The sequence below is a fragment of the Pyrus communis genome, chromosome 5, assembly GCF_041283825.1.
Source record: "Pyrus communis isolate YQ-2024b chromosome 5, ASM4128382v1, whole genome shotgun sequence".
NCBI lineage: Eukaryota > Viridiplantae > Streptophyta > Magnoliopsida > Rosales > Rosaceae > Pyrus > Pyrus communis.
This window is the reverse complement of record NC_142569.1, coordinates 7704379-7723087: the sequence shown is the minus strand read 5'-3', so window position 1 is coordinate 7723087 and position 18709 is coordinate 7704379. Positions and strand designations below refer to the sequence as shown.

The following is an 18709-nucleotide window of genomic DNA, read 5'->3' as shown; positions in this document are numbered from 1 at the left end:
AAGAAATTTATTAAAAAAAAAAAAAAAAAAAAAAAACAAAGAACATATATAGTATGTGATTTTCTCCTTCTTTGTGGCTTGTATTTTCTGCCATTTAAGTTATATGTCGCTGCTGTAATGTCACTACAACTTAATCATATGTTATTTTTAATTTATTATATGCTAGATATTTGGAACTTTCAGGCAATCATTTTACCATTATAACTAGGATGTATATATGATAATATTCAAGTAGTAATTGTTTTCATGGTCTTCATCATTATGCTATTTCTTTTTTCTCCATAATTATCTTCCCTCTTGCCACCCACATTTTCCATTCTTTTGGATCTACATAGTAAAAAAATTATCGGTTATTATTGTTCGAAAATGTAACCTTTCTAACATTACCTAAATGATTAATCAAATAATTTTTCTCTTTCTCCCTTCCAATGGATTAATGCATATAATACTAGCTAGGATGAAGTTAGCATGTGCTTCTGGACTTTGTTTATCAAACGGTACAATCATCGGTTACTAATTGGAAGGTACCTCCATAAAATCAATTGGCAATATAGAAAGTAGTCCAGTTGCTTATAAACACATGTAAAATCTCTCATTTTCCCGATATGGTATTCACTCTCAACTGAATGAAAATGAAATGAACTACATATAGCTAGGACAAAATGTTCGTTATTTGAATTTTTTTTTCCTTTTTTTTTTTTTTTGAAAAAAAAAAACAAGCATGTTTCTAATTAAGGTATCTGATGGGGAATTGCTTTTTTGCTTTAATTGTATCAGTTGTCAAAAGAGAAAAAAAAGTAAGAAAAAGTAATTGGGTTTTCCTTTTGAAAATGTTTATGTGAGTGGGTTAATTATGTGTCATTTTATTGGCTAGAGCTAGCTACAAATAGCTATTTTGTTCCCCTGAATTGTGGATAAACAAAGAGGAGGGACATAATGATTCACAAATTGTGATGGGGCTTTGAGGCTTTTTTTTTTTACAGACTAGACTTCACTGCATATATATGCAATAATTAAAGGGATAATTAAAAGGAAAATAAAGGTCCCCCAAACCCCCATTGTTTTGCGTGTAAAGTTACACAGACCTGGCATCCAAAGCAATGGCGAAGAACAGAAGTAGGGTTTCTCTTTAAATTTAATTTTGCAAAACAACCCTTGATGCTTTATTGGAACTACATCGATGCCCTTTATCAGTCTTTGGGAGTCTCTTCCTTTTAAAAGCTGAAGCTGCTGAACCAAAACCACGATCAAAGGGTGGTTTTCATCCTCACGTGCCTCATGCAGTACTGTTTTTATCTTCTTCTACGTGCTCTTGTTTGCTTATGAGCAGAGCTACTTGGAACATTGGCAATAAGGTTGCATGATCTTCAATAATCATGGAAAATATTGACCAAACTCTGTATATTGTTCAAATTTCATAAAATGTGGCCATGCATGTAGTTCATGTTATATATGAAACTTCTTTTTCCATGTCCCTTTTTAAGTAATGAACTACTACGATATCTCAAGTTCAAGCTAATTACTCATAAATTACCGTTCAATTATCAGTCTAATGTAATCTTTGTATGAAATGTTAAACGAGACTCTAAGTTCGAATCTCCATGCTCGCTCATAGAAAACTACTCAAAAATTGATCGTTCTAAATTTGTGCAATGGATGCATGATATAATTGGGCTTAATTTTATTTCTATGTGCAATGCAGATGATCTCTCGTCTCTTTTGTCATTTAACCTCTTTTATATGTGGATGAGAAATATATTAGTGATGAAAGTGAGTAAATATCTGCAATGTATATTCCATCATCCCAAAAAAAAACCCTTTGAGAAAGCATGCTTAAGTCAAAACAAAGACACATAAGTTTCCTAATTATGCTCTCTCTCTCTCTCTCTCTCTCTCTCTCTCTCTCTCTCTCTCTCTCTCTGAGACGGTGTTATTGTCAAGAGGAGAAAGATTAGGGTGGTTCCCCTTTGGAATCAAAGCATAATTCTGTCATCACTTTTGATTTTGAGTGAGTTTTTATCACTTTAATAAGAAACTTTTGTGCCAAAGACTCAAGCAACCCTTACCCTATATATACCCCTGCCATATGTAAAAATCTTGGGTATAAAACACGAAGATAGAAAAGTCACCCACCGAAGAAAACACCAGCAGTCGAGTCATCCAATAAAGAGATGAAAAGAATTGCTTGTCTCCTTTGATCAAAGTCATCAGAGTCTTTTCTTACCTCTCTTTATTACAAGTGGCCCAAGTGTAATGTAACCACGGTCTTCTCTCTCGCAACCGTTTCACCAAATTAAATGAGTAGGTTCGATTTTTAACACGAAACATGCACTTTTTTAACACGGAACAAATTAGTTGACGACACCACTTAGACTATCAAATGATTGTGACAGAATCTCTCCTTATGCAGAGCTATAAACACGACATGCAATATCACACTGTAAAATCAACTTGAATAAAAATATTTAAAATAGTCGCACTTTAATTCCTTGCTCCATGGTCAGATAAATACTGATAATTAAGATTGTCACTTTACTAGATTCCACTATGATTTTACAAAGTATTTTCTTTGTTTGTTACAATTGGTGTTAAGGGAGGACCAAAAGCCAGGATTCAAACTCTGGCCTAATGTGGCGTAAGTGTAAGGGTAAATACTCTCAACCAACGGAGGTACAGACCTCGACACGAGTACTATTTTCAGACTCAGTATCTACCTGCTTTTAGCTTTACAAAGGAAATAAAAACAAAACTCCTCGGAAGGCCAAGACCACTAATCGCTCCTTCTTTTATCTCCTCACCATTGCGTTGCTCTGCGTTAGAGCTCATAATGCCTTCGGCATGGTGAGCATCACTATAGAAAGAAATCCCAAGCTTTGAACATTTATAAACTTTCGTGAGAGCAATTTTGCACCCTTCACACTTGCCAGTGCATGTAAAATAGTCCTTCCTGTGATCCAATCCATGCCCCCAAACCATAACTTTTGGAATCAAGATATTCGTAGTTTGGCCTGTCATCCCGATCTCCCTTAAACCCTACGGACGAGTAGAAAATTAAAGGTCAATAAGATGGAGAGAATGGCAAGAAGACTGAGAGCACAAGAGAAGTAGAGGGCACGTACTTTCAGCTCTTCGCCAGCACACAGTTGAGGGGATTGTGTTACAGAATTTATCCTCGAAAAGCAGTTTACCAGACTTAATACTCCAGAGTCGTAAATTGCAGTCCTCTCCGCCTAAAAGAAATATATATAAGAAAAAAGTTGCCAAAATAAATGGTGTGAGCAATAATAATATTCACCTGACATAACAAATCTCTCAGATGGGTCAACTCCAAGCTGCAAACGAGTATGGGAATTCACAAGCCCCTCGTAAGATTGTACAGCTCCTCTTTGGATTAGGCGTTGGTCGTAAAGCTTCACCTGAAAAGACAAGAACTAATCAGAATGACATTGACCAAAATCGTTGCAGCAGCAACCTTAGAAAAAAAAAATCACATCTGGATGTTTTTGCCTTTTTGCTGAGGTTACTTACTACCTAGACATTGACCCAGTTCTTTTTCTTTGAGAAAATTGGACCTCTAGTCAGGGAATGCAAATTTTTAGTTGATTGCTAGATATCTGACGTGTTGAGAGGAACATGGGAATGTGTAGATGACAATGAATTCAGCTCAAGCAAGGATAGTAAAAAACATTCATGTTCTTATTGATGATTTTCAAGCGTTACACATCTAAAGACCTGTGTCACGAGGCATAAGAAAAGATGCTGAATAAATTAATATGTATTGTGTTTGAACTTTGAAATAAAAACTAACCGTTCCATCCATGGAGCTCGCCAAAAAATACTGATCATCAAACCGAAGTGATACCAAACTGGAGTATCAAACCAGAGTGAGCAGAACGTATGAAAAACATTAAAGAAAATAAACCGATCCTATAAGATAATAAAGCCTACCAACCTTGCAATAGATGAAGGCATTTTAGTGGTATGAGAAGGATGTATATTTCCAGTTCCAGAAGGCTGCACAAAAAGATACTCAGATCATTATCCGTACTTTAATTCTTATGTAGAATAGAAAAGTAAGCTACTTGATTGTAATCGGAAAAAAAAAGGAAGTAAGCTACTTCATATTCACCAAAAAGACCGGAAACAAAAATAATTTAAGCTACTTGATGGAACAGAACCACCCCACAGTAAATCAAAATAGTTTCATTAAACCAATTCCACTTGGAGAAGAAGAATTAGCTACCATATTAAACAAAATAATTGATAAAATCTCTGAGTTAGAAAACATCAATACTTTACAGATATGAGATATGATTTATGAAGATTGCTTGATTTGTAAAAACAGAAAATAAAAATTCTGTCACCAGAAAAAAGCTAGTCTGTTACATCAGCAATCAACGTTATACCTTAGACCGTTGTATACTAGTTATTCCACGCGTGTTATCCAAAGGTGAGTGACGCATTCTATGTCTAACAGGTCTTACAGGAAACCACCCCTGTTTCTGACGAACATCAACTGTTACAATTGCTCCATTTCTGAGTCCACATAAAACAGCATTTCCCTGCAAGAGAAGTACAAAAATGAGGTCCAGAAATTATACAAAAAGTTACTACACAAAAGTTAAAGCTATTCCATACGAATCAGCAAGCCTCATGATGCTTTAGAATGTGCATTAGGCTTTGTATCAACCATAAATAATTGCACAGCGGGCCGAGAATGGAGAATACTATTCTGAGCAGTATAGAGATCAGTGACAACGACATGCCTAGAAAGACAAAGTTCGACCTTCAATAACGTAGACACTACCGTAAAATTGCTAAGAGTCTCCTGCAAACTAGACAAGAGAGTAGCATCTGATTGGTTGATCACTGGCTAAGATTTCTACTATAACTAGCTTATGGATGCATGTGTACCTCACTACTGCTTGAGCGCATACTGCTGACCTCCAATAAGACATTCTCCAAATATGTAGATATCATCTAATAGCAGTAAATATAGCGGAGGTGGTACGGAATATATGGATGCTTTTGGAGTATCAAATAAGAATAATAACTTAACAAAGTACAACCTGAAAATTATAATGCCTAAAGTAATTACTAAGAGTTGAACATCTACTATGTATGGAATATTAACTCACTCATTACCCATAGCGTACCTGGTTAAACCCTTTATTCCAAATGCATATAAACTCAGGCAACTTTAAAAGATTTCCCAAAAGTCTTAAGTTATGCAATAGATTACCGAGTGAACAAGTTGTTGTGCCAAAACATCACTTTTACTGTGTAACAGCCACGATGCGCTCCCAGTTTCCAAATCCACCAGAGCAGCTCCCAGGTTGGTTCCTGTAACAAACAAAAGGAATAATCTTTAACAAAGTTTCTTCTAAAAACTGTTACCTTCAAGCGTACTCTGCATACTACCCGCAAGAGCAACACCAAGGCAAGAAAGAACTCTGTGTGTGTGTGTGTGTCTGCACATGAAATTTCTCGAGAAACAGGGTCCTTGTATTTGGAGACCAGGTCTCCAATCATGGAGTCCGTTGATAAGAGAACATTAAAACTACCTTTATGACTAGCACTGTTTACGATATAATAAGATAAACAGGAATAGTACTTACCAATCACTGCACGACTCCCATCAGATTCACAATCTGTAGTCCAAACAGTGCAGTTGAAAGTTGCAATCTCATAAATATTTTGACTTAAGACAGTCCTATTTGGATCAAAGTTTAGTAGTTCATGGAGGTTAATAACCACAAGAGATCCACCAGAGTTCTCAGCTCCCAACGTTGATATCCTGTTCTCTTGTGTTAAGGTTTGCAGAAGTAAACATTCGTTTTTTCTTCAACAAGACACACCAAACATTGTTTTAGATAAAATTGAAGGTAAGAAAGGCTAGAAATTATTCTTATAGTTTGAAGTCCAATAAATACACTTGTAAGAGTACAAACATCAAACTGGTATTCTATATTAACCATTACAAAAAACTAAGTCTGCAAGGATACAACATATGCTGGATGCAAGAACTATCATCTTCTGTGCCAGGAGACTGTTTTCCAAACATTTTTATAGAAGATATGTTTGATGGCATTTGTGGTGTAGTGTGAGCTGGTTTCCATATTTGCCCAGGCACCTCACTGTACTCCAGTTGACTTTTGCTAGAGAGAGGCCAGACACATTCTGCCTTGCATTTCATCCCGTAATTAAGACCCTGCCCAACTTTTCCAACTTCAAAAATACTGCAAGAGCATCATGTTTCAAAGAAAGTTACTAATAAATTATTTGAGCAAATACAAAAAAGATATGTGAAGAACCACATAGAGGACAAGAATTTCCAAAAGGCATACGTGTAATACGAATAAACACCAACACTTGAACAAGCAGATTAAGACAGAAACGAAACAAGAAACTATTTTATTGCAAAAACAAAAACTAGAAATGAATATTTAAAACATTTTGAAGTAGGAATTCCACATATATACTAAAAAGATTGTCATTGATCAATCTCACAGGTGCCACAAATTCAGTAGGAGTACTGCAAGCAAGGAGCCATATATCTAGAGAGGAAAAAATGCTCGGCAGGGCCTGATCTCACAATGAAAATTGTTAAAACTTAGTTGCAGAAACCAAGGTCCCCAATTTTATAATGAAAATAAAAAAGCGTACATAAGAGTATTATTCAATGCTAATACTATTTGTGGTATTATATTAGCATATGTTAATAGTAACACTGCCCACCCAGGAGTAAGCTAATGGATAGAAAGGTGAAGAGAAATATTACTTGTGTGATGGTGGTAACACCCTTGGCATGCCGATGTAGTGTTACGCATCCACTTGAATTATAGAACATGTTGGCTTTAGGGTTTAACATAAGGGATTCTACATGTTATGATTTGGGTGGATTCATAACACCACGTCGACATACCACTTGCAAAAACTTATCTGAAGAAGGAGCCAATTTCTGGAATGCTACCAGCTTTGCTTTGCAGCTTTTTAAGGTATTGAGTCATTAGAAATAATATTAGAACCAGCCAAGGCAGCTCATTTCTCATGTGAGGCCTGAAGGACCATGGTTATGAACTTATGTAAAAAGGTCCTTATTGGTGAAGGAAAAGGCCGCTAACCTTCTGAGCTACAGGATAATATGGATTATGAGCAGGTAAAAGGTTGTTTTCTACATTACAAAGCTTTACCATTGGTATATGTGTAATTCCTTGTAGTGAACATGTGATGGCTTAAAGGAAAGGAGACGGTCAAACTTCTAATTCCGACATCAGCCATGAGTTGGGGATATTAGGATGCCTTAAGTAAGACTTCCAAATCCAAATTCCAATCGAAGCTAATTTCTTAAACCTTTCCATCATTTGATCTGTTCTGGTCAATCTAGATACATGAATCTCAAACATCAACCAAAACACGTTCAATGCTCTCAACCAGCATAAATAGTTATAGCCAGACGTATTTACATACCATATACCTTTAGACACACACATACACACACACACACTAATTCTTCAGTACCTCAAACAAAATGTTTTCGAAAAATCTGCTTAAATGAAGACCCCATTCAACATTTTGCGTTTATAACATGATAAATGGACATATCTAGAACAATACGTTGTAGGCTGTTTTGAAATAAGTAGACGGTCCTATCCAAGAGATGGAGTGGTTTCTACTACATTGTTCGGTTGTTCCGTGACTCTCCAAAATGAAACAAAATCTTGTCCTTTTATTCTTCAGTAGGAAGGTAATATGAGTTAGATTCATATATGAACAAGTCTTTTTGGCTTGGACCCACAGGTAACAGGACACATGTATTAAAGAAACCACATTATTCAGTAGCCATGGCACAAACAAACTAAATACTGCATAAATTCTCCTAACATTCTGACAGATCCATTTTCAAATTCTTGGAACACCATAATCAATCGCTTTTTCATGCTACCAACTATTATCAATTTATCACAAAATTTGTACATATTAAACAATCTTAAAAGACGAAAAAAATGCTTGAAAAATAACAGCAGGCTGAAACTTTTTTCTACCTTATAGAGCCATTCATGCCACCTGCTAATACAAAGTCCGTATCAGTTTGACCCCCTTCTGTCTGTACATCCATGCGAATCCGCTCCAAAGCGCCATCAGTTAACTCTTTGGTTTCCTGATACTTCCAAACCTGCAAATTCATAGAACACATAAATAAAACAAATTACAAATTTCACGCTGTACATTTATTGCTAGTTTCCTGCTGTAGCCTATATGTTGCTGGATTCTAAACTTGGCCCTGTATGCCAAATAGAGACTCACAGAGGCTTACAATAAAATTTTAAAACAAATATATACTATTACGTCTGATGGGCCAACAACATCTCTATTAAGAGGGAAAAAGGATATCCATCTCCTTAATAAAAATAGAACAAAAGAATCTTTCAGCATAAATTAGGGTGCTAATCAAGCTGAAAGTAAAAACTGGAAACAAGTTGGTGGAAATCATAATTTTTTGAACATAACTGGTAACCTTAACTTTAAAATCTTAAACCGAAGGCTTATATTAATTCAACATACCACAGGATGGCATGCTTGTGCCTTTTGGAATTCCTCATTGAAGTTACACCTCCCTTTATTGAAAGGAATCAGATTACCGCATAACTCCCTAGCCTGAAGCATCTTAGAAGTTCTTACACTGGTTCGCCTACATGAGTTGGTCACCTACAACAAGATGAATCAGAACCAAAGTTAAGTATTTTGACAATTACGTAAATCACCGAACTTACAGCATAACAAAACAGAGAAAAAGAAGCTATGGTAGTCTCAGAGAAGAAGAAACAACTATAAATCCAAGTGTTTAATAGGTAATGCAATGCAAAACTACATACAATATAAGGGATGCCTGCCTAGAAATTCACTAGTTTATTTGCAATCTTACAACGGTGAACACAAATCTATGATCAAGGTCATTAATATGCTAACCAAAGCAATAGAAAATAATCACTACAAGAACATGACCTTGCCGCTATCACACTCATTAACCAACAACAGATTTTACTCCCCTAACCACTATATTTGTCAAAGTCCTATTATGAGAACTGCAATTGACACTCCAACATAGTCATCATGCACTCGTCCCAATTAAACAAACAATAAGTGAGTGGCGAGCGTGTATGACTATTTTGGAGTGCTAATAACAATTCCCTAACTTTAATATGTGAATACACGGAAATTCTCGGCATGCCATTTTTTTTTTCTTTCAAAACTAGCTCGATTCTAGTGATTTGTAAAGAACCTCGTATACAACAACAACAACACCAAAGCCTTTTCCCACTAAGTGGGGTCGGCTATATGAATCCTAGAACGCTATTGCGCTCGGTTCTGTGTCATGTTCTCCGTTAGATCCAAGTACTCTAAGTCTTTTCATAGAGTCTCTTCCAAAGTTTTCCTAAGTCTTCTTCTACTCCTTCAGCCCTGGACCTCTATCCCGTAGTTGCATCTTTTAACCGGAACGTCAGTAGACCTTCTTTGCACATATCCAAACCATCGTAACCGATTTTCTTTCATATTTCCTTCAATTTCGGCTACTCCTACTTTACCTCGGATATCTTCATTCCTAATTTTATCCTTTTTCGTGTACCCACACATCCAACAAAGCATCCTCATCTCCACTACACCCATTTTATGTATGTGTTGATGCTTCACCGCCCAACATTTTGTGACATACAGCATCGCTGGCCTTATTGCCGTCCTATAAAAATTTCCCTTGAGCTTCAGTGGCATACAACGGTCACACAACACGCCGGATGCACTCTTCCACTTCATCCATCCAGCTTGTATTCTATAGTTGAGGTCTCCATCTAATTCTCCGGTCTTTTGCACGATAAATCCTAGGTAGCGAAAGCGGTCGTTCTTTGGTACTTCATGGTCTCCGAGTATGACATGAAAAATTCTCAATAAATAAAAAAAAGTGATTAAACAAAGCAATTGGAACACAACATTGAACTCTCAATCCACCCCCAACCAAAACATAAGTAGCAACAAATAACATATTCAAGTAAAAACTCACCAAACATAGAAACATCCTGACCAATGTCAAGCTTAAAAACAGTAAAAACAACAAAGTTACAAACTTTAAAACAGGCAAAACTCCTAGAAAACACGCAAACCTGGAAAAGCACAAAATTTGGGTTCAAAAGAACAACCAGCGTACCTTGGCCGGCGTCTGAGCGCTGGAAGAAGCAGAAGAAGAAGCAGGAGCAGTCATACGACGAGATCCTGGGATTGGGCCCTTGATGGGGAAGTACCTGTTCTTCTCCGGATCATAGTAAAACCCAGGAAGATCTGAAGAAGCCGAATTCATATTCTGATCAGTATTTTGAGAAAAACCCACAAAAATTAAAGCTGAAAAAGTTGAAGGGATGATGTTATATGGTACCTCCTGCCATGGTTTTGCAGAGAAACAGCAACAGAGAGAAACGTTGAAGGTGCTGTGTGTTTTGTGTTGTTTAGCGCAGAAAAGGAGCGAAGGTAGTGTAAGTGTCGAAACGGCGGAGGGCTTCATGCAATACGGTCACGAGTGCCGACCATAACCTGCCAGTTGGTGACCAGGCTGCTGAGGTGGCGCCGTGGCGGAGGCAAACGTTGCGAGATTGGGACCTCCATTTGCCTTCAAACCTTAGGGTATTCTATTAAATTGGGCTGGGCCCTGGACCAAGGGTTTGTTTTAGTCCACCCAAATCCAACTTGGGTCGAGTCATCCAAATGTCATAATATGAGTAATTTTCTAGGCTTATTTTTAATGAGAACTTTCATGCAAAAAATTTGGATTAAGTTTATTTTAATAAAAATCATGATATACCTTTATTTAATGAAAAAAAACTTAAATTTTAATAAAAAGGATAAAAAAGAAACTTAAATTTTAAAGAAAAAGACATAATTTTAATATTTTAAAAAAAAACTGACGCGCAAACCCGCGCGCCCCTCACACAAACTGTTTATGAAACTTACTACACTGTTGTTTGGACCCAAATTTACATCATTGGCCCGTGTAATCAAGGCTGTTGAGGGAGCATAGTTCTCAATCGTCGGATGAAAAAGTGAAGATAATTTTTGTCATTGTTAAAGGATAATATTATGGTTTTTATCATAATAATTATCTTTTAATATGAATTATCTTAGTATCTTTTCAACCAGATAAATAGGATGCGAATTATATCTCAAACAAACAGTACAGTTCAAATTGATTTGGGATGTCTGACGGGACTTGGAAGCTAGAAATGAATTTGAAATTCATTTAGATAGGGTTAGGATGCATGCGTCAATAAAGATGATGGCTTTGGGTGATGATGAGACAAGCCTAGGTAGACTAGGCCTTTTTGCACGATGATGGATGTTTTTAGATGGGTTTAAAGCCATTGTTGGAGTTTTGATAAGAAGCCTAGGTGAGTTAGGCTTCTGACGTGATGTGATAAAGCTTAGATAGGCTTTATTTTGTTGGATATGCTTTGGCATTTCACACATATCAATTTTAGTTTCACACAGCTAGAGTTGTAGTTGGACTCTACAAAGTATCAGGTTGTGCCAAGCAAAAGACAGCCACTATAAATACAGAGTCGCACGCAACATTGAAGCTCCTCTCCAATTCAACACACAAATTGCCCTGCACAAACCTCTCAAACATCTTGACATTTTTTATTTTTCTTTTTCTGCCAACACACATTCAGTTTAGATAAACAACACTGTGAAGGCAACCGGTGACATCTTCAGTTTGGATAAACAGCACTGTTGTCGTAGAATCAGCCGTTCTTGGAGCACCTTCACTTTGGATAAACAGCACTGCGTCGAGATCGACTAGTTATCTATCCAAGTCTCGATTGAGAAAGATTTTCAAATCCTTATTGGCAAAGGTCATCTCATTAACCATCTCGGCGAAGTGAGGTGTTACAGGTTACTACATTCGGCACATTGAAAGCCGAATTTGATATTGAACTTCGTAGAACTAGCAGTCTTGTCTTCAGGCTCTAGAACCCGAAAGGCGAGGCGTGTTCCTTCCTTGGCCCCAGTCGCAAGATCAAGAAATCAGCAGCGTGCTCAATGCAACATCAACACATTTTACTCCTCAGCCAAGCTCAGCCGACGAGTTGGCACGCCCCGCATACAATTGAAGGATGTAGTTAGCTTATTAATTACTCAGCCTGCGCGCCACGTAGGTTTGATAGTTTTTAGGGTAAACAATTGTTTATGAAACTTAATGGTACTACACTGTTTATGAAACTTACTACACTATTTGTTAAATTTACTATACTATTTATAAAACTTAATGGTACTACATTATTTATGAAACTTAACAGTACAACATTGTTTATGAAACTTACTGCACTGTTTATGAAACTTAACGGTACAACACTGTTTATGAAACTTAACGGTACAACACTGTTTATGAAACTTAACGATACTATACTATTTATGAAACTTAACGGTAGATGTTCGTCACAAATTTTCAAGTTCTTTCACCAAAATGCAATAAAAAGATTTTTCTTTTTAAAAAAAACATGATAGAGATCAACGTCTATGCCATTAAAGTCATGCATGGCTAAAAGATAAAAATAAAAAAAAATAAAAAAAACATGATAGAGATCAACATCAACGCCCACACCTGATTGACTTCATCTTAACCATACCACCCCAAATGCGGTTCTGAATCGAACGGAACCCACTTCAATTTGAAATTTTAATTTTAAAGGAAAAAAATATACTTGGATTATGTCAAAGGGTTATGCAACTGAATGATTGGTTAGGGCTGGGCACGGGCTGTGCCGGGCCCAATTTTGAAGGGACCGGACTGAACCCGGGTTTAAAAGAAACGGGTCGGATCAGGGCAGGTACAACAAATTGTAATACAGGAATCAGACTTTACCCAGCCCGTTTGAATCAGGTCGTGTCCAAGGGTTTTTTTTTCTCCTCTTCTTCTTTAGCTCTCCTGACTAGTTCGTTCAGATCGAAGCAGTGGGCAGGTGTGTAATCTACTGGGATGGAGTGATCTACTGCCACGTGTCACCAAATTTGTGACGAGATCGAAATCCTCCGACGATGGCGATGAAGTCAATGGCATCGAGGACGCTGTAGGACCTTGAAAAGCTTGGCGACCATGGGACCTAGAAAAGAGAGGTTGGTCTTCGATGATGAAATCAACAGCGTCAATGACACCAACTCCTCACTCATTCTCCCACTCAAACTCGTCTTTCGTCTGGTTTTGGAACTTGTCCTGGAGGCTCTCTAACTCCTATCTGCAATCTAAACCATTTCAAATCCCTAATTGCGCGAAGACTCTAAAGAGCTTGAAATGGTCGGGGACGATTTCACTCCTGAGGCTGTCAAGCATGAAGCAAACCTCACGGCAGATGCCATCGTCTCTCAGATTAACGAGTAATTTTGTGGTGCTGCGGGAGCACTGGGTGCGGATGAGAGAGATGGCCTCCTCGACATAGTCGTTTAATCGGAGCTCCTTGACGGGAAGGATGTCAAGCAAGGTGGAGAAGTTGAGGGTGAGCTTAGGGAAACTGTTGGTGAGGGATTATATCTGGAAGAAGAGCCATATCCGGCTTCCGTTTGAAAAGTCTTCGATGAAAGTGTGGATCCTTTGGAGTAGGATGTAGATGAAGGATTATTTTGGAAGATGACATGTTCATTTAAGCAACATCATTAGCATGCAATTAACAAATTAAAGGCGGAATCATGCTAACATGCACTTAAAAACAAAACATTACCCATGAATGTTCAAAGCCTAGTAAAATGGTGAACCAATAATCAACTCAAAACAAAGTGAGTTGAAATATATACCTTTGTAGATTCCTCTTTGTATTTAAACAAAGGCTAATCACCCAAAGAGAGGGCCTTCATTCCTTGCATCTTAGATCTATGGATTTGGATGGATGAAAAAGGTTTCTCCAAAGTTCCCAAAATTGAGAACCTCTAATGATTCATCACCAAGGCATAATGAAGAAGAAATGAGTGACCTTGGAGGAGTTTGATTGCTAGATGATCCCTCCAAGGTGGCCGAAATTTTAGAGAGAAAGGAGAGCTTGTGTTCTCATCCTTTCCCCAAAAACAACCCTTAATGAATTTTAGGCTATAAAGTCCTTTATATAGTCCCTTCAAATAAGTGACCTAATGGACCAAAAGCCCTATTCTTCTAACATGGCTGGCCTATAGGGTTTATTGGGCTTTCAAGCCCTTTGTTTATTCAAGTTGTCATACAACTTGAGTTAATGGGCTTGACATTCAAATCCCATTGGGCCTTGCGGCCCAAAACTAACCCGAGGTCTTTAACGAACTTATTCGTTTGATTAATTAACATACAATACTCTTGACCACATTGTTTGGATTGATAGTTTATTCATGTCTACTATCCAATGTGAGTCTTGTGCTTATATGATTACCTTGAATGTGATTTGGAACACATTCCTAAATCTCATTCATACTTTGGCCAAAGATTCTTAATCATATCATAGAGTATTCTCCCTCAAACAGTTTGAAGGTTAGAGATCCCTTGTTGCGCATTCACTTGCCTCCATGGCTAAGTGGCTTAACCCCAATGATGCCGTGGACACCCTCCTGATGGAGTGACTTTGACATAATCAAAGATTAAGGACCTAACCACAAGACAACTGTGATGCCTCAGGTCAAAAGACTAATTTGCATTATCCCAACCATGAGTTCTCATGTGACATGAATATGAGAACTCTTCGTTGATCGTGTTCAGTGAACTCATTCTCTATTGAGCACCTACGTACTTGTCTTGATGTCACACACACCAATGACTCGAGACTAGTCACTCTCCCTGAGAGAAGACATAGCACGTACTGATCTTAACGGACTGTCAATGCCCAATTGACAATCCTATGATCAGGAACGTTTAGGATGTGTCAACGAAAGAATGGTCTCATGAATCTAACTTCTTTAGATCGCATTCTTCCAATCACATATTCCTTGGACTTATCGTTTAAGCATATAACATTTATATGAGACGGCTCAAACAATAATCTTTGCCCTTTACATTTAAACTACATTAGTTTAACTTTGTGAAATGTCCGTAAAGTATCATCATATGATTGGTTTTAGGGCACATTTCCAACAGTAGAGCTCCCGAAAGCAGATCAAGGCAAAGAGGGAGAAGATGGTGGTGGAGCTTTTGATGATTTCTTCGAAGATCATTTGGGGTGGAAATCGGTTCAGGTTGGGGGCCCATTTCTTCCAGGATTTGGACCTGCGCCGCCCTGCTATTAACTTGGACCTGGCCCACCTCGCCTTGTGTTGAATTTTAAAGATTTGGACCCACCCCGATCCGCGAGTCCAGGACTTGTTTGCCTACCCCTAAGGATTGGTTGGGTGCTCTTTGCACACGCCTTTAGTTAGGTTTTTTTTCTTTTTTTTCTTTTTTTTTCTTTTTCTTGTCTTTATCATTAAAAAAAGTTATAACATAGTTTTTTTGTTAAAACTCAAAGTTTTGAAGCTCTTTTCATTAGTTTTCCTTATTTTTAACTACGCTTCCTAAAATTTGATTTCGATCCATTTTGGTACTTGAAATTCAAAAGTCACTACTTTACTCCTTGAATTGGTAATATGACAAACTTATGTCACGTCAGTCATAAGTTGGCCCTAATTATGCCATCTAAGTAAACTTAACGGAATACATAGAAACAAGCTAAAGTGGATGAGATATTGAGTTCCAGGAAGTAAAGTGACGGCTTTTGAGTTTAAGGAGGCAAAGTGGGATCAAAATTGAGTTTCAGAAAGCAAAATGGCGACTTTTAAATTTCAAGGAGTAAAGTGAGATTGAAATTGAGTTCGAAAAGTGTAGTTAAAAATAAGCCTAATTATCTATGAGAAAAGTGAGCATGCATTTGACGAAAAAAAAAAGTGAGCATGCGTAAGGATGGGTTTGTGCATCTTTAAATTATCACTTGGACTATTCACTTCCAATTAATATTTGTTCATAATTTTTTCAAGTTTGATCATGTGAGTTGCAGGATTCAATTTTTTTTATGTCAATTTCATCAATTCATAACAAAGTGAAGGTGAAAAACGGAAACGACCAATTTTTCATTATCAACTGATATTATCATGGTTATCACAAACATGGATTAGTCAAATAGTGTTAGTCAATCATCAATCTTTAACAAAATTTCAAAAGATGGAGGTGGGTAAAGATTAGTATGTGAAAATGAGGGGAGAGATTAAATGATCATAACCCAACTTTTGGGAAAGTGAAAATTTTATTGTGTCAGACTTTCAATGTATATGGTATCTTATGTTTATAGGATACTCCATAGCATACTAGGTATTCATACACGAAAAGATGTTTGGAGCAATGAAACATTGTCAAGTATCCAAAGACGAAGACCACCCGATCCTCAGGATGTGGAAATCTTTAATTTTTGTTTCTGAAAAAAATAAATAAGAAACTTAGACTTCAAAGACTTTATTTTGGAGTAGAAAAATGTTAATGAGACTTTCCATCACCTCATCGTTTTGGCACAATGTTTTATAATGTTGGTATGGAAATTGTGCCAAAAAAATGAAATGACGGAAAGTCCATAAAGAGTCTCACTTATGAGGGAGTCCCCTTAACATTTCTCTTTGGAGAAACCTAGTGGGACAAAACCAAGGCAAAGAAGAAAAGCACCACATCCGGTTGGATTTCGAACCCAATACAAAGTGGGTGACATAGAAACTGCAGCACACGCGAGCCACTCGATGGGCGGCCATGGGTTGCACGCTCTAGGGTAATGATTCCATGGGAACAACTTGATCAGGTCGTAACTTCCTCCAAACACTAGGCCTTCATCACTTAAATCAACTTCTAATTAACTAACTTTTAATTTAGTAGTATTTATCTTTCAAAATAAGTTTTAAGCTCGAATTCTCATCTCCCACTCATGAACCGATCGGAAAACAAAAAAAGAAATAAAGGTCTAGATACATGGTCTAAGCTCGAGAGGAATGCAGTCGTATTGGTGGTGCGTTGTTCATATTTGTTTGTCAACAAAAAAATGGCGTTCGGTGGGTAACTGCATGATGATTTTAGCAACGAAATTTTAAAAAAGAAAGTACTCTTAAGTCAACAATTAATATTTGCACCATAGAGTTAATTAGTATTACGGTTTAGTGTATTTCTCTTTCCTTATAAGTAAAAAATCTTAAATTCAAATTTTGTAGATCGCGAGTTCAAAACTAATTTATTCACTCATCCTTAGTGTAAATATATCAATATACAAAAAATTATTCACATAGTAGAGTCAAAAGATAACTACAAGAACAAAACAAAATATTAAAGCCCCCTAAACCAAAAAAGGAAAAGTCATATTTGCTAAAAAAAAAAGAAGTCCCAAATTGCCTAACCATTCCATGTAAGTTGATCCATTGGACTCGGTTGGTAATTATACATTCCACAAGGCAATTCTGTAGACTCCATAAAATCCAAATCAAAGTTAGAGCTCCCAAATGAAGCATCTATGTTTGCCTGTGCACCATTCAACACACTGGGATTCTCATTTTCCACCACTTCACAAGCCTCCTCCTGTTGTGATTGCAATAGCATGTCTTTTGGGTTTGTGGATTTAGTTATGGGTTGAAAGCTCTCATTTACAATATTTTCAAGCTCTGATATTGGATATGAGTGAGAGGTGGAGATTGTTGGGACATTATTAATCCCCATGAACTCTGTTAAAACAATTGGATTAATTTGATCTTGGACTAGAGTAGTACTCCAAACCATATTAGGGTTTTGGAATTCACAGGTTGATATGGTTGATCTTTCATGCAACGAGATATCGACATGATTTGTACGTGGAGATGAAGTAGAAGGTAATGTGAGATAAGGTGCTTCCAATATGTCTATGGAAGTATCTGCTGAGACATGTGAAGAATTTACAGAGAAAAAAGAAGATGGAGAAAAAATATTGCATGCATGAATATTATTGTTGTTGTTGTTGATGTTACTAGGGTTAGCTTTGGAAGAAGGGAGAAGGTTGTGGGTGTTGGGATCAAAACCTTGTGCAATGAGCTTCTTCTTGATGCATGAGTTCCAAAAATTCTTGACCTCGTTGTCTGTTCTACCTGGTAAATGCTTGGCTATCTGAGCCCATTTGTTGCCTAAAATCCTATGAACATCTACGATGGTTCTCTCTTCTATCTCAGAAAATGGACCCCTCTTGAGATCTGGTCTCAAATAGTTTATCCACCTCAATCTGCAACTTTTTCCACACCTCTCCAAACCTGCAATTAACAATGTAACAAGATCACAAAACGACATCGTTGAAATAATTAAGGAAGAGTTTTCAAACTGATATGTGCAGAAGGAAACACACTGTTCTAGTCAATTTAGCTAAGTGTCCATATCTCTGCTGAGAGAATATGAATAACAATAATTGATGGCTACGGAAATACACACGTACCAGCTAGTTTTGGGACAGAGCTCCACGAACCATGGCCAAAGGTGTTGATGTGATTCAATAGCTTCTCATCTTCTTCAGGAGACCACAGTCCTCTCTTAATTTTCTGTTTGCTGCAACAGTGATGGCCCATCTTTTTCTGTTGATCCTCCAGCTCTTTCAATATTAATTAGCACACACCATTAATCGCCATGTCTGGATGTGGCTTGTTTACCTTAAATATGTTCCTTAAACATCCCATTTAGAAAAAGGTAAACATACCTTAT

At 37.2% G+C, this 18709-nt stretch overlaps 2 protein-coding genes across 2 annotated transcripts; both read right to left on the bottom strand.

Moving 5' to 3' along the window:
- Window positions 1–2509: 2509 nt before the first annotated feature.
- LOC137725822 (Transducin/WD40 repeat-like superfamily protein) lies at window positions 2510–10658 on the bottom strand. Its single transcript, XM_068464617.2, has 13 exons — window positions 10427–10658; window positions 10202–10332; window positions 8566–8709; window positions 8046–8176; window positions 6006–6239; window positions 5619–5797; window positions 5243–5343; window positions 4407–4562; window positions 3953–4014; window positions 3809–3866; window positions 3296–3416; window positions 3120–3230; window positions 2510–3033 (listed from the first exon to the last, which is right to left on the bottom strand). The coding sequence occupies exons 1-13, from the start codon at window positions 10434–10436 to the stop codon at window positions 2915–2917; spliced, it is 1557 nt and encodes a 518-aa protein (XP_068320718.2). The 5' UTR covers window positions 10437–10658; the 3' UTR covers window positions 2510–2914.
- A 6585-nt stretch (window positions 10659–17243) lies between these two features.
- Window positions 17244–18709, bottom strand: LOC137724350 (uncharacterized). The gene is made up of 2 exons (XM_068463088.2): window positions 18447–18709; window positions 17244–18267 (listed from the first exon to the last, which is right to left on the bottom strand). The coding sequence occupies exons 1-2, from the start codon at window positions 18574–18576 to the stop codon at window positions 17387–17389; spliced, it is 1011 nt and encodes a 336-aa protein (XP_068319189.2). The 5' UTR covers window positions 18577–18709; the 3' UTR covers window positions 17244–17386.